Consider the following 23,485-nt stretch of genomic DNA (forward strand, 5'->3'; position numbering starts at 1 on the left):
ACACCGACATGCACCATCGATTATGTTGGAGAACTGTAACGTACACCTGTAATGTTTTTTTCCCTGCAGTTATCAATCCACAGAGCTAATGCAGACTCCATCCTAACCATGGTCTTGTTGCGGACAGTTGCAACCCTTTTTGCATCCTTAATAAAACTTAGTGATGCTGTCGTCCTTTTGTTTTTTTCTTCCTTCTTTATGGAACATACGGAAGGAAGATTCATTAATTCCGTAATGCCGACCTACAGCCGCATAGCTTTTACCTTCCCTTAGCATGTCCAGAAGTTTAAATTTATCTGTGATAGACAGCATCTTCCGCTGCCTTTTGGGTCCCGCCGCAGGTGCTTTGGTCGGTCCAGAGCGTTTTTCGACATTATGTGTTTTAGAGAAACTCGAAATTGCAAGAGAATTTGCACATACGTAATGTAAATTTGGCAAGCTGTTTTACTTACGTGTACATACAGTACAGACCAAAAGTTTGGACACACCTTCCCATTCAATGAGTTTCCTTTCTTTTCATGACTATGAAAACTGTAGATTCACACTGAAGGCATCAAAACTATGAATTAACACATGTGGAAATATGTACTTAACAAATAAAGTGTAAAACAACTGAAAATATGCCTTATATTGTAGTTTCTTCTAAGTAGCCACCTTTTGCTCTGATTACTGCTTGCACACATTCTGCATTCTCTTGATGAGCTTCAAGAGGTAGTCACCTGAAATTGTTTGTACTTCACAGGTGTGCCCTGTCAGTTTTAATAAGTGGGATTTCTTGCCTTATAAATGGGGCTGGGACCATCAGTTGTGTTGTGCAGAAGTCAGGTGGATACATGGCTGATAGTCCTACTGAATAGACTGTTAGAATTTGTATTATGGCAAGAAGAAAGCATCTAAGTAAAGAAAAACGAGTGGCCATCATTACTTTAAGAAATGAAGGTCAGTCAGTCCGAAAAATTGAGAAAACTATGAAAGTGTCCCAAGTGCAGTTGCAAAAACCATCAAGTGCTACAAAGAAAGTGGCTCACATGAGGTCTTTGGTTCCAACCACCGTGTCTCTGTGCAACACAGAAAAGGTGAAAGATGGACTCTACATGCTTGGTTCCCACCGTGAAGCATGGAGGAGGAGGTGTGATGGCGTGGGGGTGCTTTGCTGGTGACACTGTTGGGGATTTGTTCAAAATTGAGGGCATACTGAACCAGCATGGCTACCACAGTATCTTACAGAGGCATGCTATTCCATCCGGTTTGCGTTTAGTTGGACCATCATTTATTTTCCAATGGGACAATGACCCCAAACACACCTCCAGGCTGTGTAAGGGCTATTTAACCAAGTAGGAGAGTGATGGGGGGTGCTGCGCCAGATGACCTGGCCTCCACAGTCACCGGACCTGAACCCAATCGAGATGGTTTGGGGTGAGCTGGACCACACAGTGAAGGCAAAAGGGCCAACAAGTGCTAAGCATCTCCGGGAACTCCTTCAGGACTGTTGGAAGACCATTTCTGGTGACTACCTCTTGAAGCTCATCAAGAGAATACCAAGAGTGTGCGAAGAAGTAATCAGAGCAAAAGGTGGCTACTTTGAAGAACCTAGAATATCAGACATATTTTCAGTTGTTTCACACTTTTTTGTCAAGTATATAATTCCACATGTGTTAATTCATAGTTTTGATGCCTTCAGTGTGAATCTACAATTTTCATAGTCATGAAAAATAAAGAAAACTCTTTGAATGAGAAGGTGTGTCCTAACTTTTGGTCTGTACTGTATTAAACTGCAACGTTATTGACGCACAGGTAGAGAAGAAGAGGAGTGACTTTTTAGCCAATCAGAATGCAGAACACAATGCACGATGCAAATCTGTGAAGTAGCGAAACCGTGAAAAGTAAACCGCGTTATAGCAAGGGATCACTATATACGTACAGTGTCTGGTTGAGCTTCTTTGTTAAATAATGAACATGATTTCGGTAAGTGAGATGTGACTCAAGAACTACTCCAAGATATTTATAGGTTTCTGTAATGGATAGCTTATGACTAGCAAAGTGAAATGGGTCTGAGATGAACATGGATTTCTTAGGTGAGTACCATACCTAACAGCTGAGTACAGAAGCATGTACCTCCGACAGCTAAGAGACCTGATAGGTCAAGGCAGGTCCAAACTGTCCCATCCAGATCTACAGGGTCCAAGGATCAAGAGAGATGAAGCTGATGTCCAGTCTCTCATCGATCTTATGGAGAATAACTGGCTCAATCCTATGTGCCCTGATGATACCGATCTGGTTAGCCTCTCCACTGGCACCATGGCCCCACCTGATGTGACTAGGGATCTCTTGAGAGCACTTGAGATAGGAGAAGAGGCCTACCAGGTATTCAAGCAAACAAGGTTAGATGAGGACCCACCATCTGTGAAATTCCACGACAAGCTGACCAAGCAAAACCTGAAGACATTCTCCAGTATCAGCAGAAAAATGGCTCATGGAAAGAAGGCACAAGATGTGGTTCTGAAGGCAGACAGAAACCTGTTCAGCCACATGATCCTGGTGGCTGAAAGCAGGAAGGTGAACATGAAGGATGTCCTTTCCCACCCACTGGGCCCTCTGCCATGGGCACTGGCAAATGTTGATGGGTCCCTACGAAAAACAAATAAGGCTGCACTCGCCAGAGAGCTTGAGAAGAATGTATCTCCTGCAGAACACATCCCAACCCCATCTGCTTCTATCATTGATGGGATGACCTTGGTCCAAAAAAATTAATGGCAACAACAAAACCTTTGCACGGGAAGCAGAGTCAGCCTTGATCCAGGTCCTTCACGAGGTGGGACAGAGTGAAAGGATTGATGTCGTTTTTGACGTTTATCGCCAGATTTTGATCAAAGGTGCTGAACGACTGAACCGGGGTGCAGACACCTCTCTTCAGTACAAGAACCTTGCAGGGGGACATTATGTTAAGCAGTGGAGAAAACTCCTATGTAGCCCATCCAGCAAGACCAGTCTCATCAAGTTTCTGGTTGAAGAGTGGAAACTCCCACAATACAAAAAGATGCTGCATGGCAAGGTGTTATATATGAACTGTGAAGCAACCTGCTACAAGTTGACAGAAGATGAGTGTGAGAAAGTAGCAGAGCTACACTCCACGCATGGAGAAGCTGACACACGTCTGCTCCTGTATGCATTGCATGCAGCAAATTCAGGCTCAAAGGTAATTATCATCACAGCTGAAGACACCAATGTGATGGTGCTTTGTTTTGGCTTCCAGAGGGACATCAGCTGTCCAACCTAGCAGAGGTGTGGGACACAGAACCGCACATGGTTTGCTGACATAAGCAAACTGGCCAGCTCACTTGGGCACAGTTTCTGTGACAGTCTAATTGGCTTACATGCCTTCACAGGCTGACACTGTCAGTGCATTCGCAGGTCGAGGGAAGCTGAATGCCCTGAAGATGGTGAGAAAGGACACTTCCTTCCAAGAGACTTTTAGTCAACTAAGGCAGTCATGGAATGCGAGCGATGAGCTGTTCAAGAAAATTTAACAGTTCACCTGCCACATGTATGTTGCTAAGCAACATACATGTGGCAGGTCCACTTCAGTCATTTGCAAACCAAAGCATCATTTGGCTCGTATACACATCACCGGCCCCTAATTGTTAAAGACACACAGGCATAACAATTCAACACAACATATGGGAGCCATTCAAAACTTAAGTCATACATTGTCATCATTTGATTCATACCTCTTGAACTGCACAAATTAAACAACTTGAAGTAATAAGTCTTTTAATTTTGATTTTTGTCTGGAGCACTCTAATTGAACCTCTCTCAAACCTCTTATTTTTCTTTCTCCTTTGATACTTCTCTTTTGTTTCCTTTGCTTGACCACTGCAAAGTTGTTTGGTAAAATGATATCAGGTTTCTTTAATGGCAATTTCAAGCAATTCCATTTATCCTGTAGTGTTGCAGAATAGTCCATATTTTCCATGAATCTGGTATTCTCTCTTGACATATCCTTGTTGTCAGATGTTTTTTCATTCAAATCCTGCTTATACTGGTTCTTCAGAATAAACTCCAATTTGGATACAGAAAGTCTATTTGCTACAACAGAAGAGTATTCCACGTCAATCATCCTGTCATTTCCATTTATAGGACCATTAACAGCCCATCCCAACACTGTTCTTATAGTGTACGGGCCATCTCCACAGCTGTTGCTAATTTCCCATTGTTCCAATAACTTCGGAGCATTGCTTTCTATCAACATATCAATATTAGCCTTAATGTTGGGGATTTGAAGCTTTGACAAATAAGACTGCCTTTTCAGATCTGCTGTAGTAAAAATTTTGTATGTAGTCACTGGCATCTGCTTCTGTGTGAGGACGTCTGGTAAAGAGAGAAAATTATTTCCTTCAAGACTAGCTATCTCCATATCTGATAAGAAGTATGATGAAACAACTCTATCTTGTCCCATTGTTTTCAACAGAAAATGTGTTCTTTTTCCTGTAATATTTAACCTCTGCATTAGGTCCTGTGAACAGAATGTAGCTGTGGAACCAGGATCCAAGAAAGCGTAAGTCTGTATAATCTCCTGCCCCTTAAGTGGACTTGACCTGCACAGGAATGACGGAGAGTATGCAGCAGTGCTTCTGGCCCCTGTACGACCACGTCTGACTGCACATGGGTTGATGCTTGGTAGTTTGTTTGCCTTTTATGACACTTTCTATACATTTATGTGTAGCACAACGGGGTGTTGGTCACAAATCTCACAGATCAAACGTTTATTACAGTCCCCGCTTATAAGTCCAGTACATAAACATACATAAACAAGATTCTATATTGTGTTTACAAATAAAAAACTGAAAAGTAGGACGTGCAAAAGTATTGGCCCCGTTTTATCAGCTCAGCTAACCGACTCCAGAAGTTTCCTGATGACTTCTGAATGATCCAATGTTGTGCTAAATGACTAACAATGACAAACAGGGTGCACCTATGTGTCATTTGGTCTCAGTTTAAATGCACCTGCTCTGTGATGGTGTTAGACGTCTGTGAAATGAACACTGGGGAACAAACAGCATCATGAAAACCAAAGAACACACCAGGCAGGTCCGGGATAAAGTTGTGGAAAATTTCGAAGTAGGAATGGGATACAAGAAGATTTCACAATATTTAAACATCTCCCTGAGCACTGTGCAAGTGAAAATATCAAAATGGAGAGAGCATTAAACCACTGTAAACCTACCAAGACCAGCCCACCCCTCTAAACTTTCAGCCCAAACAAGGAAGAAACTAAGCAGAGAAGCAACCAAGAGGCCAATGATCACGCTGGCTGACCTGCAGACATACACAGCTGAGGTGGGACAATCTGTCCTTAGAAAACTATTAGTCTTACTCTGCATAAATCTGGCCTTTATGGAAGTATGGCAAGAAGAAAGTCGTCTCTGAAAGAAAACCATGAAAAGGCCCATTTGGAGTTTACAAGAAGCCACATGGAAGACACAGATGACATGTGGAATAAGGTGCTCTGGTCAGATGAGACCAAAATTGAACTTTTAGGGCTGAATGCAAAATGTTACTTTTGGCGTAGGAGTAACACTGCACATCACCCTGAAAACAACATCCCCAATGTCAAACATGGTGGTGGCAGCATCATGCTCTGGGGTTTCTTTTCTTCATCAGGGACTGGGAAGATCATTAGAGTTGATGGGAAGATGGATGGAACCATTTACAGGGCGATTCTGTCAGAAAATCTGTTGGAGTCTGCAAAAGACCTGAGGATTGGGAGGTTCACCTTCCAACAGGACAAACATAAAGCCAAATCTACAATGGAATGGTTTAAAATGGTTCTATAATGAAAATCACACTTTTTCAGGTCTCTACCTTTACATAGTGATCCTCCCTAACTCGACCAACTCCTAGAATCTGGTAAACAAACACTTCCTGCATCAATATATATCTGGTGTTTTAGGAATTCACGGCCTGGACCGAATCAAAACAATCAGATTTAGCTAGAATGGCCGTTCGTGATGTAATTTACGTCATAGACGGGGCTCTGTGATTGACGATATTAATTGGTTGACATGCCCAAGGGTGTGGCAATCCCCGAGGGGGGAGTTTGTTCAGCCTACGGTAGCATTGTGTGGTAATGTCCTAGCTCAGAGCTACACACTGACAAGCTGCTAGACTCAGTTAGCATTTTGCGAACTAGTTGGAGGTCCACTTCAGTCATGTGTGAGACCATGTGTGTGCACGTGAGTGTGTGCGTGCGCGTACACACGGGCGTGTGTGGTTTGTGATCAGACTACGGTAGCAGTGTATGGTAACAACCTGGATCAGAGCTACAGACTGACAAGCTGTTGGACTCAGTTAGCATTTGGCTAACTAGTTAGAGGTCCACTTCAGTCATTTGTGTAAGCGTGTGTGCACGCGCGTACGCGCGCGTGTGTGGTAACGACCTGGATCAGATACAAACTGAAAGTTCCTCACAAACTGTGAATTCTGCTAGCATTTGGCTAACTAGTAAGCAGTCGGTGTGTGTCTGCCCGAGGCCATCTCCAGCATCACAGCGAACACAGTTACACATTAATTACTAATCCAGAACAATTGTCTGTTTTTTGGTGAATGAAAGCAGCTTTAGCTCTTGTAAGTGATCGGAGAGCTGCATGTATCCACACACACAGACACACACACATGCGTGCCCCATTAAAGCCGACCTTCACAGAGCAGTGGATGATTTATCAATATTCAATGAAAGGTATTGAGGACCATGGATCACTTTGAGGCAAGACATTTCAAACACAGTGTAGTTGGACATCTGGTAGCTGAATGACATTAATTAAAAAAAGAATAATATGTGACCTTTAAAACTAACGATATAAAGGTGTTAGAATGGCCAAGCCAAAGTCCAGACCTCAATCCAATAGAACATCTATGAAAAGATCTGAAAATTGCTGTGCACAAACGATCTCCATCAAACCTTAGGGAACTTGTGGTGTTTTGTGAAGAGGAATGGTCAAATATTTCTGTCTCAAAGATGCGCAAAATTTAGAGAGACATACTCAAAAAGACTTGCCGTTGTGATCGCAGCAAAAGGAGGTTCTACTCAAAGGGGGCATCTACCCAGAATTTCAGGCCGCTGGCCGAGTTAGGTCCGGTCTTCACATTTGTCCATGTCTCTCACTTACGGAGCCGATTTGGCTTTGTCAAACATAGCAGTCTATATTCTTTGATTGTGACGGACCTCACTTTGTCGTGTGGGGAACCCCAAACTCTTGAAGCCGCACTGAGAACATGCGTGTTATTGAGAGGGACCCAAGTGGAAGAGTGAGGTTAGAGGGGGAGGAGATCGAGAAGGCGGAGGATTTTAAGTACTAAGGCTCAAAAGTCCAGAGCAATGGAGAGTGTGGAAAACAGGTGAAGAAGCATGTACAGGCAGGATGGAATGGGTGGAGAAAAGTATCAGGTGTGATAGAAGATTTTCAGCTAAAATTAAAGGAAAGGTGTACAAAACTGTGGTGAGACCAGCGATGTTGTTTGGTTTAGAGACAGTGTCACTGAGGAAAAGACAAAGCTGCAGGTAGCATAGATGAAGATGCTGAGGTTCTCTTTGGGAGTGACCAGGATGTATAGGATCTGGATGAAGTACATCAGAGGGACAGCACATGTTAGAGGTTTTGGAAATAAAGTGAGAGAGCCCAGACTGAAATGGTTTGGAGGAGAGATGGTGAATATATTGGTAGGAGGATGCTGAGTTTTGAACTGCCAGGAAGGAGGCCTAGAGTAAAACCAAAGAGGAGGTTCATGGATGTAATGAAAGAGGACATGAAGGTAGTTGGTGTGAGAGAAGAGGATGCAGAAGACAGGGTTAGATGGAGGCAATTGATTCTCTGTGGCGACCCCAGAAGGGAAAAGTCGAATGGAAAAGAAGATTTATAGTCCTTATCTTTCATACAGCCAAAACAGTGTAACGAAAGAAAAAAAACAGATACATTTAGTTTAGGATATCAAACACATAATGCTACATTTATGTTACCCATTGTCACCAATAAATTGAGAAAAGTAATAAAATGTGAAGCAAAAAAAACATTTTAACCATTATTGAGAGATGTTTAACATTGAGTCCAACTAACCCACAGATTCACCCAGGAATAAAAATCACAATTTATTATTGTTATTGTCACCATTATCATCATCATGTTCATATAATTTTGACTTGTGGCACATAAGGGAAAGATATATGAAATTCGGAACACATCTATTGGAGAGAACCATCATTAGGAGAGGTGAACCCCTGAGATACAAAACAAAATTGTGAGAAACTGCTCAAATGCAACAAGGGATTGTTTTTTTCTTGCCGTATTAATTTTAATGTTAGGGACAGTTTGACGTGATTGGTATTAATTTCATTCCGCTCTTGGCTATGGGACAGTGACCCCATTAGTTATCGCTACATGAATACTCATAATTGGAGGCCAGGTGGTTTTAGCTGTTTCTACACTAAGGTTTCTCAAAACGGTAAGTTTCCATTAAAGATTGTAAAGCTGCAAATATTCATGTTAAAAAAGGAACATTTATTAAAAGAAAAAAAAATAACTACAGCACATACCAATATGAGAAGAAAAAAAATCAAGTCTATGTGGCAAGACCAATGTGGCTTCAAGGTCATCATCTCATTTTCATCCCCTTTACTGCCTGAGTAATGTGCATTTTGTTTCATCTTTCTATCTGCAACGATTGCGAATATATTTGGTGGACAAACGAACAAAGGAACGGACAAACACACAAACACTGACAATTACAATAAATAAATGCTTTGAAGTGGGATGTAACTGCCAAATAGGTTTCACACTAGGGTTTGTCTTCTAGCAGAACAGTTCCAGTTTGCTCAGGAGAATGTATTACATGTACTGCAATAACAGACGACCCATGATGCACACATCACTCATCTTTTTACTAATGTCTAAGCAGCAGCAGATTAAGCTTTCGTTTCAGCGGTACGACTGTAGAGAGGAAATGACATGGGCACTAAGGCAAGACTACCAAAATACATACACAGTGGGGACACATATGTCACCACAAATGGTGCAGAAAAAGGCAAGACATCACGCACTATTCTCTACTCTCTATTTGTATGAGTGAATATCCAAGATAAAACATACACGTGTTCAAAATAAAGCATGTGTCAAACGGAAATGATGCTGGAGCTGCTCCCCTGAATCCAGAGTAGCCTGGCACGACTCATCAGCATCGCTTCTTCTTCTTCCACTCCAAACGTAAGGGCTGATTCATTCCGCTCCTGCCTTTGTAGGCAGAGGAGCTATGTCAAGATTTTTTTTCAGGGATAATGATGTGTCATACAGATACAGGAGGAAATCAACATGAATGCACAACTTAATTTAAAAGGCACGAAAAAGAAGAAATAATTCTATAGCAGCGCCACTGAATTACAGGAGAGAACATTCATCTTATTAGCACATCCCACTGGGTTCCAGCCGTTTTCCTCTCATACGAGGAAACAGATTTGAGGATGTTAACCTTTAAAATCACTTAAGCTTCCTATAGGTGCAGAACTTGTTTTCCTGAGAAGTGTTGCAGTGTTTCACATATCAGTATGTTTTTCTTATTATTTCTTAAAGCACTATGCTGAATTAAGGCTGAATAATATGGGATGCTGTGTGTTAATACAACATACACATTTACAGTAAAGGCACAAGTTGTAGCATCTGGTCAAAATCTCAAATTAAAACAGCCCCTAAAAATGCTACTGCATTGCACTGATGTTTACCAAATAAGACTATGAACATGGAAGAAGTGGCTGCCCTTCACTCTGCCTCCCAATGGACTGTTGTGTTGTGTTCTGTTCACCAACTGCATGCTCGCAGGCCCGTTGTGTGTTTCAGGGGCCTGCACAAATATATCATAATATCATCATCTAACACAAAAAGTCACGTATAGAGAGTGAAGAGTAATTTCCCCATTAAGGGGATTAATGAAGTTGATCGTATTATTATTTTAGCTCCATTTTATGTTTCTGATACCTGCAAAGTGTACTTATATGGATGTGTTTCTTAACTCCAAATAAATAGTGTCAAACTAGACTCCTAATCAAAGAAGCAATCCAATTCATAAAAGTGTAATAAACATAATAAATATTATAAACATCACTTTCATTTACACAAAACAAGGTGAACTTGAGTGACGATTACCTAAGACAGGACTCAACTCTGACTTACCTCCTTCCCGAGGTCTTCTCTGATGACCTGCTGGATCTCATCCAGGCGGCTTTGAGGAGCTTGGCTGTGCAGCACCTTCAGTGTGTTGGTGTACTCCTCAGGTAGCAGGTAGTCCAGAGCACCAATGTGCTGGCCTACCTTGATGAAAGTACCCCGGTTGGCACAGCACAGGTCTCGGAGGCGCTCCGCTGACCGCAGATGTATCTACAAGTGATTGAATGACAAATGAGAATTCAGAAATGTAGGAAAGAAAAGCCGGTTACTCAGTAAAACCACTGATTCACTAAATAAATGCCATGATGTTCTGATGTTCTGACAAGATTTAACAGCTTTCAAAGCTAACACTGGAGGCAAAACAGTGTCTTTGCAGGGTTCATCCTGTGCAGGAGCTGGTCACAAGGTCATATCTAGTCAAGAGTCTGTCAAACGTCCCATCATAAATAGAATGTTTAACTGAATAATACCGAACTAATAAATTAGCTTAAACTGTACTTTTAAACAGCATAACGGTCATTTAAATGGCATTTATAAACTAACTGGGACATGTCTAGGATTGGATTGAACAATAATGCTGTTAATATATTATTCTGTCTTTTCTGATTGTACCCTGTCATTAAGTTTTATTGGGAGCAGGTTCAGTAAAAAAATATACACTGAACATCAAGCAACACTAATGGAACATAATTTTAACAGACGAAAAAGCAGATAAAATCATACAAAAGATTAGTTTCTCAAAGGCAAGACGAGTCATCCTTCAGGGATTTAAAATATTCATTTTTTTCCAGTTTCCATGGTTCAAAAGAGAATTAAAAACAGTAATAAGAAAATAGGTATAATAATTGTTGTTTCACTGGGAGACTGTTTCAAATCAAGGTCCTGAATATGTGTGCGTGTGTGTGTGTGTGTGTGTGTGTAGTGTGTAGTTACAAAGGCTAAGGGGAGCTAATTTCACGGCTTTTTCCATTTGTCCTGGTCCCAGGAGAGCAGGTCTCTCCAAGCATTATCACTTCCAGCTGGTTTGAATGGGACAGACGGGACGCGTTGTAAAACACACACACACACACACACACACACACACACACACACGCACGCACGCACGCACACACACACACACACACACACACACACACACACACACACACACACACACACACACAGGGCAAGTTCCCAGAGGACCATTTGACATAAGTGTCATCTGGACAATTATGACAAAGCAATGACAGAAACAAGTCACTGGAGATTCCCAGATGATGCGACCGACTTGAAAATATGCTGCTGGTTTTATGTGACAATCATCACCAACCCATCACCCAGACTACGAGCTGACCCTGTGGGACAGTTAAGGTAATAGCTTCAAAAAAGAATTTGTTGTGCTGTACTAGCCATAATATTATATATATATATATATATATATATATATGTATATATATATATTTTGACTCACTGATCCACACCACCAGGATCTACAGCGACGACATAGGGATGTCATTCGGATTAGACAAATGTGGCCGGATGGTATCAAGAAGAGGCAAGATGATCAGAACTGAAGGGGTCAACCTACCAGGGGGCAGGATAGAAGACATCAAGGACAGCTACAAATACCTTAGAATCCCACAGGCTAATGGCAACATGAGGAGGCCGCAAGGAAGTCATCCACAGCCAAATACCTCCAGAGAGTAAGGCAAGTCCTGAGAAGTCAGCTGAATGGCAAGAACAAGGTCCGAGCCATCAACATGTATGCACTGCCGGTCATCAGATACCCCGCTGGGATCATAAGCTGGCCAAAGGAGGAGATAGAAGCCACAGATATCAAGACTAGAAAGCTCCTCACCATGCATGGAGGGTTTCACCCCAAGTCCAGCATCCTGAGGCTGTACACTAAGCGGAAAGAGGGAGGCCGAGGACTAGTGAGCATCAGGGCCACTGTCCAGGATGAGACATCAAAAATCCAAGAGTACATCAGGAAGATGGGCCCAACAGATGAACTGCTCAGTGAATGCCTTAGACAGCAGAAACCTGAGGAGGAAGAGGAGGAGGAGGAGGAGACAACATGGAGGGACAAGCCCCTACACGGCATGTACCACCGTCAGATAGAGGAAGTGGCTGATATCAAGAAGACCTACCAATGGCTGAATAAAGCTGGACTGACAGACAGCACAGAGGCACTGATCATGGCAGCACAAGAACAGGCCCTAAGTACAAGGGCAATAGAGGTCAATATCTACCACAGTAGATCTGACCCAAGGTGCAGGCTATGTAAAGAAGCCCCAGAGTCAGTCCAGCATGTGGTAGCAGGGTGTAAGATGCTCGCCAGCTCAGCATACATGGAAAGGTACAACCAAGTAGCTGTGATAGTGTACAGGAACATCTGTACCCGGTATGGACTAGAAGTACCCAAATCCCAATGGGACATACCACCGAAGGTGGTTGAGAACGGCAAGGCTAAGATCCTGTGGGACTTCAGCTTCCAGACCGACAAACAGCTACTGGCTAACAAACCGGACATTGTGGTGATGGACAAAGAGCAGAAGAGAGCAGTGGTGATAGATGTGGCGATTCCAGCTGATGCCAACATCAGGAAGAAGGAACACGAAAAGATTGAGAAATATCAAGGGTTGAAAGAACAGCTGGAACAGATGTGGAAGGTTAAGGTTAATGTGGTCCCCGTGGTAGTAGGAGCACTTGGGGCAGTGACCCCCAAACTGGAAGAGTGGCTCCAGCAGATTCCTGGAACAACATCTGAAGCCTCAGTCCAGAAGAACGCAGTCCTAGGAACAGCTAAGATACTGCGCAGAACCCTCAGACTCCCAGGCCTCTGGTAGAGGACCCGAGCTTGAGGATGACACACAGATACCACCCCACAAGGGTGAGGGTGAGAGGGACATTTTTTTTTTTTTATATACAGTTATACCTCTGTACTCGACCAAATCGGTGCTCGACCAAAAAATTAGAGTAGAAAATGTATCGGACCCCGAACAGATTTTCGGTACTCGACTAGCCGAGTCGAACCGAACGCGCTCCTCGGCTGCGCTCCTCGGCCAGCGGGTAAGCGTCAGTTCGACTCAGACCGCCAGCGGAGTAACACGTACGCAAATTACGTACGCAAAGACATACGGAAATTATAGCAAAATATGAAAGTGGTGTACGAGCCATTTCCACTATCTTGAAGCAGAAGCAACTGACAATGGACAGGTTCCTTCTTAAAGAATAGAGGAAGGCTACTGCCTAGCCAGATTCACCTCCACGGAAGAGAGAGAGAAGGGAGAAAACCCCTGGAGGCGCGTTACCTAGCGTCATCATGGAAGGGATTCCCCTTCCATGATGACGCTAGTGCCATCAACCACTCTCCAAAACGTAAAGTAAATTATATAAAATGGTTTATAATGCTTTATCTTTATCATGTACTGCTTGTGCACATTTACGTATTCATTGTTGTTTACATACACGTTCTTATAATATTTTAGGTATTTTTCTAAATGGTAAGAACGGATTAAAATACTTTCCATTATTTTTTATGGGAAAATTGGTTTCGGTGGTCGAACAAATCGGTGCTCAACCACCACCTCAGAACGGATTATGGTCGAGTACAGAGGTATCACTGTATATATATACAGTATATACTATATATATACAGTATATACTATATATATACAGTATATACTGTATTTATACAGTATATTTAAACTATTTACTGTTAATTAATTAATTAATTAATTAATGTACTGTTGGTCGAAGTAGGAGATGAGGAAAGTGCGTTCGCACGAAGAAAGAGGAGAGGAGCACCAGTAGTATAGGACTAAGAGTATGGTATGGACGTTGAATGTTGGAACTATGACAGGAAAAGGTAGAGTTGGTTGACATGATGCAGAGGAGGAAGGTAGACATACTGTGTGTTCAGGAGACCAGGTGGAAAGGTAGCAAGGCTAGACATTTAGCAGCAGGGTTCAAGTTGTTCTATCATGGTGTAGATGGGAAGAGAAATGGAGTAGGAGTTATCTTGAAGGAGGAGTTTGTTAGGAATGCCCTGGAGGTAAAAAGAGTGTCAGATAGAGTGATGAGTGTGAAGCTAGAAATCGAAGGTGTGATGTTCAATGTTGTTAGTGGGTATGCTCCACAGGTATGATGTGAGCTGGAGGAGAAGGAGAAATTCTGGCTGGACTTTGATGAAGTGATGCAGAGCATACCTAGAAGTGAGAGAGTTGTCATTGGTGCAGACTTCAATGGACATGATGGTGCAGGTAACAGAGGTGATGATGAGGCGATGGGCAGGTTTGGTATCCAGGAGAGGAACACAGAAGGACAGATGCTAGTTGACTTTGCAAAAAGGATGGAAATGACTGCAGTAAATACTTTCTTCCAGAGGAGGTAGGAACATAGGGTGACCTATAAGAGTGGTGGTAGGAGCACACAGGTAGACTACATCTTGTGTAGACGGTGTAACCTGAAGGAGATCAGTGACTGCAAAGTAGTTGTAGGTGAGAATGTAGCCAAAAAGCATAGGATGGTGGTGTGTAGGATGACTCTGGTGGTGAGGAAGATGAAGAGGGCAAAGGCAGAGCAGAAGACAAAATGGTGGAAGCTAAAAAAGGAAGAGTGCTGCATGACTTTTAGGAAGGAGTTAAGACAGGCTCTGGGTGGTCAGGAGGTGCTTCCAGATGACTGGACAACTACAACTAATGTGATCAGGGAGACAGGTAGGAGAGTACTTGGTGTGTCATCTGGAAGGAAAGTAGATAAGGAGACTTGGTGGTGGAATGAGGGGGTACAGGAGTGTATACAGAGAAAGAGGTTAGCCAAAAAGAAATGGGACACAAGGGCTAAGGAGAATAGACAAGAGTACAGGGAGATGCAGTGTAAGGTGAAGGTAGAGGTAGCAAAAGCCAAACAAGAAGCTTATGATGACTTGTATGCTAGGTTGGACAGTAAGGAGGGAGACACTGATCTATACTGGTTGGCAAGAGAGAGAAAGAGATGGAAAGGACCTGCAGTAGGTTAGGGTGATTAAGGATAGGGACGGAGGTCTATTGACAGGTGACAGTAGTGTGATGGGAAGATGGAAAGAGTACTTTGAAGTGTTGATGAACATGGAAAATGAGAGTGAACAAAGACTAGAAGAGGTGACTGTTGTGGACCAGGATGTAGCAAAGATTAGTCAGGATGAAGTGAGGAGGGCACTGAAGAGAATGAAGAGTGGAAAGGCAGTCAGTCCTGATGATATACCTGTAGATGTTTGGAAGTGTCTAGGAGAGGTGGCAGTGGAGTTTCTGACTGGGTTGTTCAACAGGATCTTAGATAGTGAGAAGATGCCTGGGGAATGGAGGAGAAGTGTGCTGGTGCCCATTTTTAAGAACAAGGGAGATGTGCAGAGTTGTGGCAACTACAGAGGAATAAAGCTGATGAGCCATACAATGAAGTTATGGGAAAGAGTAGTGGAAGCTAGACTCAGGGCAGAAGTAAACATTTGTGAGCAGCAGTATGGTTTCATGCCAAAAAAAGGTTACTACAGATTCAGTATTTGCTTTGAGGATGTTGATAGAGAAGTAGAGAGAAGGCCAGAGGGAGCTGCATTGTGTTTTTGTAGATCTGGAGAAAGCTTATGACAGGGTGCCCAGAGAGGAACTGTGGTATTGTATGAGGAAGTCTGGAGTGGCAGAGAAGTATGTTAGAGAAGTGCAGGACATGTATGAGGACTGTAAATCAGTGGTGAGGTGTGCTGTAGGTGTGACAGAGGAGTTCAAGGTGGAGGTGGGACTGCATCAGGGATCAGCTCTGAGCCCCTTCTTGCTCGCTATGGTGATGGACAGGCTGACAGACGAGGTTAGACAGGAATCTCCATGGACTATGATGTTTGCAGATGACATTGTGATCTGCAGTGAGAGCAGGGAACAGGTGGAGGAGAAGCTAGAGAGGTGGAGGTTTGTCCTGGAAAGGAGAGGAATGAAGGTTAGCCGCAATAAGACAGAGTACATGTGTGTGAATGAGAGGGACCCAAGTGGAAGAGTGAGGTTACAGGGAGAAGAGATCAAGAAGGTGGAGGATTTTAAGTACTTAGGCTCAACAGTCCAGAGCAATGGAGAGTGTGGAAAAGAGGTGAAGAAGCGTGTACGGGCAGGATGGAACGGGTGGAGGAAAGTGTCAGGTGTGATACAAAAGTTTCAGCTAAAATGAAAGGAAAGTTGTACAAAACTGTGGTGAGACCAGCGATGTTGTTTGGTCTAGAGACAGTGTCACTGAGGAAAAGACAGGAGGCAGAGCTGGAGGTAGCAGAGATGAAGATGCTGAGGTTCTCTCTGGGAGTGACCAGGAAGGATAGGATCAGGAATGAGTACATCAGAGGGACAGCACATGTTAGAGGTTTTGGAGATAAAGTCAGAGAGGCCGGACTGAGATGGTTTGGACATGCCCATAAAGTCAGAGAGGCCGGACTGAGATGGTTTGGACATGCCCAGAGGAGAGATAGTGAATATATTGGTAGAAGGATGCTGAGTTTTTAACTGCCAGGCAGGAGGCCTAGAGGAAGACCAAAGAGGAGGTTTATGGATGTAGTGAAAGAGGACATGAAGGTAGTTGGTGTGAGAGAAGAAGATGAAAAGGACAGGTTTAGATGGAGGCAACTGATTTGCTGTGGCGACCCCTGAAGGGAAAACCCGAAAGGAAAAGAAGAAATGATGAAATTATAAGAACATGCTAGAATGTTATTCATATGATTTTAAAAAGATAAGTAGATATTAAATGCTTTCCTAACCTATAAAAAATATTTCAACCAAAAATAAGAGACAAAATAACCTAAAAAATTATGATACAGTATGTACTGATTTTTCATGTACACATTATAGATAAAAAGAAAGAAAATTTCTTCCATTATTTCCAGCTTTTCATTATTTTCAATGATTCACGTAATTTATCTGACAGACAAACCTGTAATTTCAATTTAAAAGCACGTCTTCAAGCAGCTACACCCCTCAAATCATTTCAGGGCCATTTGTGACAGAATGAATTTGAAAGTTGTTTGAGGGTGAGCGTAGATTATAGTGAAAATCTGTCATAGGTTTGCTCCCATCCTAATCATCAGGCCCATCGTCGCTCATCTCTCCCATATCCTCCAGTAATCAGTGCGCTTTGTTCCACGGAGGCGGGCTCACGGCTAGAGGATGACATCACCATGGCAATAAGGTATACCGACAGCCTGAGGGGTCTGCTCTGGTATTGGCCGACACTGGCCTCCGCCCACTATCTCCACACAGGCAGCATCCAATCAAATGAACAGTGAGTGAATTACACACAGGCTAATTTGTAGGCCAACACAGAGGCACAGACGCTCAGGGGAGAATGACTATCGGCATCTCTACAGTCATTTTCTTCATACAGTTGACCAGTGATTAAAAGTGTGTGTGTGTGTGTGTGTGTGTGTGTGTGTGTGTGTGTGTGTGTGTGTGTGTGTGTGTGTGTGCGCGTGCGTGCGTGCGTGCGTGTGTGTGTGCGCGCACACACGTGTGGTGGTTGAGAGAAGGTGAAAAATTAAAATAGCAAATGCTGGATAGGCGAGATGAAATACATCAAGTGAGGGGGGAAGGGGTAAAGAAGGGGAAGAGGAGAGAAAATGGAAAGGAGGAAAAGACAGAAAACTGAAATGCTTTGATTGTTATGATGTAACTGGATCGACTCTTCACCTGCAGCGATTACTTCCAGTTAATTTCATGCTAAAATAGCAGTTTTCACTTCTGCTTGTATGCCAGGCTTGTGTGAGCTAAAAGAGAACTATTTCAAAAATGACAGGTGACAAGTTCATCAGATACATGGGCCTCTATGTTATGAATCATGATTGGAATATAGTGGTGGTACAATTTCCTTCAGGAACAATTTATATGTGATGCCATCATAAATGAAGGACTATTCTAATCAAGCTCTTACAGTGTGTCCACATTATTGTGAAAAACTAGATTTAAAGTCACACACATTTTTCCACCGATGGCACGACAAAAGCACAAGGGAATCTGAGCTGAATAAGACAGGCAAGTAAAGTTTGAAAGACTGCTGATGCCAAGAAGGTATGGTGATATGTCTATCCTCAAACCCATCATTAAAAAGACAGAATCTGTACTGAGCCAATTCTAAAACAAATCTTGAGGTGCAGTGTAATAGCCATGTGAATGTCAAGTGCATGTAATGAGAAACATTAGGAACACAATTTCAACAACAGATGATGATGATGCATCTTATACACCATTGAAACAGCAGGGGGAGATACATTACTGGTACAGAGTTTGCAAGAAGCCACATGGGAGACACAGATGGCATGTAGAACAAGGTGCTCTGGTCAGATGAGACCAAAATTGAACATTTTGGGCTGAATGCAAAATGTTACGTTCGGCGTAAGAGTAACACGGCACATCACCCTGAAAACACCATCCTCACTGTCAAAAATGGTGGTGGCAGCATCATGCTCTGGGTTTGCTTTTCTTCAGCAGGGACAGGGAAGATGGTCAGAATTGATGGGAAGATGGATGGAGCCAAATACAGGGCGATTCTGGCAGAAAATCTGTTGGAGTCTGCGAAAGACCTGAAGATGGGGCGGAGGTTCACCTTCCAACAGGAGAACGATCCTAAACATAAAGCCAAATCTACAATGGTTTTGGAGATAAAGTCAGAGAGGCCGGACTGAGATGGTTTGGACATGTCCACAGGAGAGATAGTTAATATATTGGTAGAAGGATGCTGAGTTTTTAACTGCCAGGCAGGAGGCCTAGAGGAAGACCAAAGAGGAGGTTTATGGATGTAATGAGGGAAGACATGAAGGTAGTTGGTGTGAGAGAGGAGGATTCGGAGGACAGGGCTAGATGGAGGAAATTGATTCGCTGTGGCGACCCCTGAAGGGAAAAGCCGAAAGGAAAAGAAGAAGAAGGTGTGAAGGAAGATTTATTTTGGGTGTCGTGAGGAATTTAATTAACCTTTCTCAAAAATATTTTGGAGTTTTTGAGATGGTGTGCAACCCCCTCATATTAAAAGAAGTGCTGCATTCCCCATGTTCATAACAGAAATACATTACATTATTACCTGAAATAATGTCATTGGTGCTACAGTCACATAATCGGTTAATCTGATAAGTAAATTATTCATTGGTACGTTTACTATGTTCCGTGTTTTTTTTAATTGAAATGACAAATATTCACCCGCAAATGTCATACTGAGCAGCATGAGTCAAAAGTGTGAATGTGCTGTGTACAGGTGGACAGCAGGTCAGTGCCCTGGACTAGCAGCCAAGCTACATACATGAACTGATTTCAGCTACCACACTAGGGCACACTGTCCTAATGTGGTCGGGAGGAGTGACTATGGACAAAGCCTATTTATTATTAGGATGCTCATGATAAGCTCGTTGCTCAGCTCACTGAGGGTCATCTATCCACCTGGCACAGGGGAGAGGGGGACTGTGTGTTAATGTGTGTGTTAGTGTGCAGATTAGTTCCTGAGTAGTCAAAAAGCCCTTATAACCGAGAAGCCTGAGGAGTTAGCAAAACCACTGACAAACACTCCTCCAGGCTTGAATACAGCAATACAGAATGTATAGTCTCTAAATTGGCTGAGGCTCAGCTCGAGCCCTCTGCTGCTCCATGCATTAGAATGTCCTTTATTATAGCACAGCCTAACGGCAACACAACAAGGTGTGAAAAATAGAAGGTATTTTGCTATCTCTAACAGACATAAGCTCTCACTGTGCTTCTGGCATGGTGCTGTTTTCTCTCTCACTGATATGAGAGTAATGGTAAAAATATTGGACCTGATGACAAATGAGGAAAAAATGAAGGTGGGATGAGAGAAAGAGAAGAGAGTGGGGGAGCCACAGTTAATTTCATGCTTTGTATTTTATTGTCATGCCTCAATAATTGTGCCTTGGTGCCACATGAATGGTAGCACTTCCTGCCACACGCCAGCAAATATGCAGAATCAGAAAGGATCAGTGGACACTCAGTACGTGTATTTACACACACACACACACATACACACACACACACACACACACACACACACACACACACACACACACACACACACACACACACACACACACACACACAGACTAAACTACAAAAATTAATTCACAGTTCCTAGGAACTTGTGCTTTTTTAAAATATTTTTGGTGATCAGCAGATTATGTGTTATTGTGTTTTTAAATCCTCAGACTGCTACATTAAATCTGCATCCTTTCCTAACTTCTACAAAAATAGAACCTTATCAATTTTTCCATTTGGGAAACATGAATTTTACTGAAAATGTACATTTCCAGTAAAGTGAAATAGAAAGAAGAAAGCGTAAAAATCCACAACAGGGAAATGTTTAGTGTGTGGTGACCACAGACAGCTGCTTATCCTGTCTGAATTATTCTTGTTTAAGTTAATGTTTGTGAATGTTGTTGTCTGTACTCTTCAATCAATTACTACCTTCAGCCCAATGACGTCGGTATTCCAGCTTCTCCAGAATAACACATTCATTCATTCATGTGGTCACCAGAAGCTGTTGAGTCGATTCACTGGACATTACGAAAGTTCTTGAAGACGTTTTGTCTCTCATCCAAGAGACTTCTTCAACTGAAGAAAAGCTGTTGAGTCGATCCATTGCACGTTAAGAAAGTTCTTGAAGATTATTCGTCTCTCATCCAAGAGACTTCTTCAACTGAAGACTGTCGGAAGAAGAGGAGAAGAAGAAGAGCAAACTGGTGTATACAGTTAAATATAGCGAGGAATGCTCAGATTTCTATATAGGGGAAACCAAACAACCACTACATAGACGCATGGCTCAACACGGAAGAGCCAACACATTAGGACAGGACTCGGCAGTCTTCCTTCACCTCAAGGAAAAGGGACACTCATTTCAGAACACAGATGTTCAGATCTTGGACAGGGAAGATAAATGGTTTGAGAGAGGAGCGAAAGAGGCCATCCACGTCAAAGTGGAGAAGCCATGTTTGAATAGAGGGGGTGGTCTGCGACAGTGTAACAACAGGCCTGGGACCTGCTACTTTGTTATAGGAGGAACAGGAGCAGCAAGATAATCTCCAGCAGATACCAAAGCCTGTTTATGACCACAGTGTCAGGAACATACCAAACAACTCCAGAATTGGAAGGTGAACAAGTGGTTCCCTGTTCTCTTCACACGTGAGAGCAGGTTCCCTCTGAGCATGTGTGGAGATGCTGAGGTGACATCATTCAGCCTGTGACATCATGGAGCATTACCGGTTTGTCTGTCAGTGATGGTCTGAGGTGGTCTAAGCTTTGATGGTCACACAGATCTCCAGGCTGTAGCCAATGGTACCCTGACACTGTTTTGGCTGTCAGACCTCACGATGGCCTGGTGGGCCCTGTGTTTCTCCGCCCTGCGTAGGACGCATGGATTCTAGTCCGAATCAAGAGATTTTTGCAAGCAATATTTAAGAATCAGAGACAAAGCTGAATTTATGCCGGGGCTGGATACATCTACAAGACAGCGACCCAAAATCCTGTTCAAATTCTACTAAGGCATTCATGCAGAGGAACAAGTACAATGTTCTGGAATAACCATGATTATTGTCAAACATTTGTGGTATGATTTAAAGCGGGCTGACCATGCTGGCAACCATCAAACCAAGTGAACTGGAGAAGTGTTGTGAAGACAAATAGTCAAAAATAACCTAAGAAAATCCAGACCCTCACTGGAAGCCATAGAAAACATTTAGAGGTTGTTATTTCTGCAAAAACAGGCTCTATTAAATGCTGATGTCATTTTTGTGCTGGGGTGCCCAAATTTATGCACCTGTCTTATTTTGTTTAAATAATTATTGTACACTTTTTGTAAATCCTACAAACTTCATTTCACTTCTCAAACACCCCTGTGTTCATCTGCTACAAATCTGGAAAACTATCAGGGGTGCCCGAACTTTCTCATATCACTGTATATCGTATTTCAGTGAAATTTTACACGAACGACCAACTCAACATAGGACACAATTGTGATGTACAGTACCATGTAAAAAAGTATTCCGCTCCCTGTTCTCTGACTTAAACTGATTGCCTTCACTACAACTGATTGCCTTCAGAAGCTGCCTAATGATTGCTGAATGATCAAATGTTGACCTAATGACTAAATAGAGTCCATCTTAGACTTTATTTGTTATTGTACAAAAACACAACAATGAAATTTATACAATGTCTGTCACTTGGCTCCTGGCGTAGAGAATGAGTTTAGTGTGGCAGTTTAATAATGTATTCTCTCACTATACATAATTGAAACAGGGTATGTGTGAAGTTGTACAAGTATCTCTGTGTAATCTGATTTCAATACAAATACAGCTCTTCTGTGACCTCACCTGACATTTGAGCTGTGGAACAAATGCCATTTTGATGTCCAAGCAACACACCAGACAGGTCAATAATAAAGTTGTAAAAAAAATTTAAAGCAGGATTAGACTATAAAAATATTTCTCAAGCTTTGAGCCTGTCACAGATTCAGATTCAATCCATCAATCAAAAGTTGACATGCCAAGACAAGACTGCCCACCAAAACATACAGGCCGAACAAAGACAGGACTGATCAGAGGCCCATTGTGACTCAGGTGTCCACTGAGCAACTATTAATTGTGCACTCTATAAATCTGGCCTTTATGGAAGAGTGGTAGAAAAACATCATTGTTAACTCATTGGCTGCCAGCTGTTTTCAGAGTAGAGATTCCCAATTTGCCAGTGGTTTTAGAACATTTTGACTGATTTTCAAAATCCATAGAATAGTGTGTCCTATAACTATGTAGAGACCAAAATCACCAAAAGAAAGAGTACACTCTCTTCTTTCATCATGAAAAGGTTTTTCTGTTCTTTAGTAAGCAGCAGTAGAACACAGGCTGGTTTCAACTAAAACACCAGTTTTTGACAAAACAGAAAACAGGCTTTTGTGTCAAGCAGAACAGTGACTCTGACACTAATGTTTTTTACTGACACTTCAAACATATTTTCTTCTATAAAACAACAGACACAACACTGAGAAAGAGCTTCTGATGGATAAAAAAAAATAATGTTTGCACTTAGCCATGGCCAGAAGCCATGCGGTGGACACAGAGGACATGTGAAAGAAGGTACTCTAGTCAGATGAGACCAGAATTCAAGTTTTTGACCAAACTGCTATGTGAGGCGGAAAACTAACATTCCACATCACTCTGAACACAACGTCATCACTGTAAAATGTGGTGGTGGCAGAATCATGCTCTGGGGGGGGGGGGTTCTTCAGTAGGGAGAGGGTAAATGCTG

General features: G+C 42.5%; 1 protein-coding gene across 1 annotated transcript in view; it reads right to left on the minus strand.

Annotated features, from left to right (window-relative positions):
* The window catches only part of adck1 (aarF domain containing kinase 1), a 134,176-nt gene that overhangs the window by 91,526 nt on the left and 19,165 nt on the right, over positions 1–23,485 (minus strand). The window contains exon 4 of the mRNA XM_068339595.1: positions 10,215–10,418. Within this exon, the coding sequence (XP_068195696.1) occupies positions 10,215–10,418 (204 nt within the window). The remainder of the gene's footprint in view (positions 1–10,214; positions 10,419–23,485) is intronic.

The sequence above is a fragment of the Antennarius striatus genome, chromosome 17 (assembly GCF_040054535.1).
Source record: "Antennarius striatus isolate MH-2024 chromosome 17, ASM4005453v1, whole genome shotgun sequence".
NCBI classification, from domain to species: domain Eukaryota; kingdom Metazoa; phylum Chordata; class Actinopteri; order Lophiiformes; family Antennariidae; genus Antennarius; species Antennarius striatus.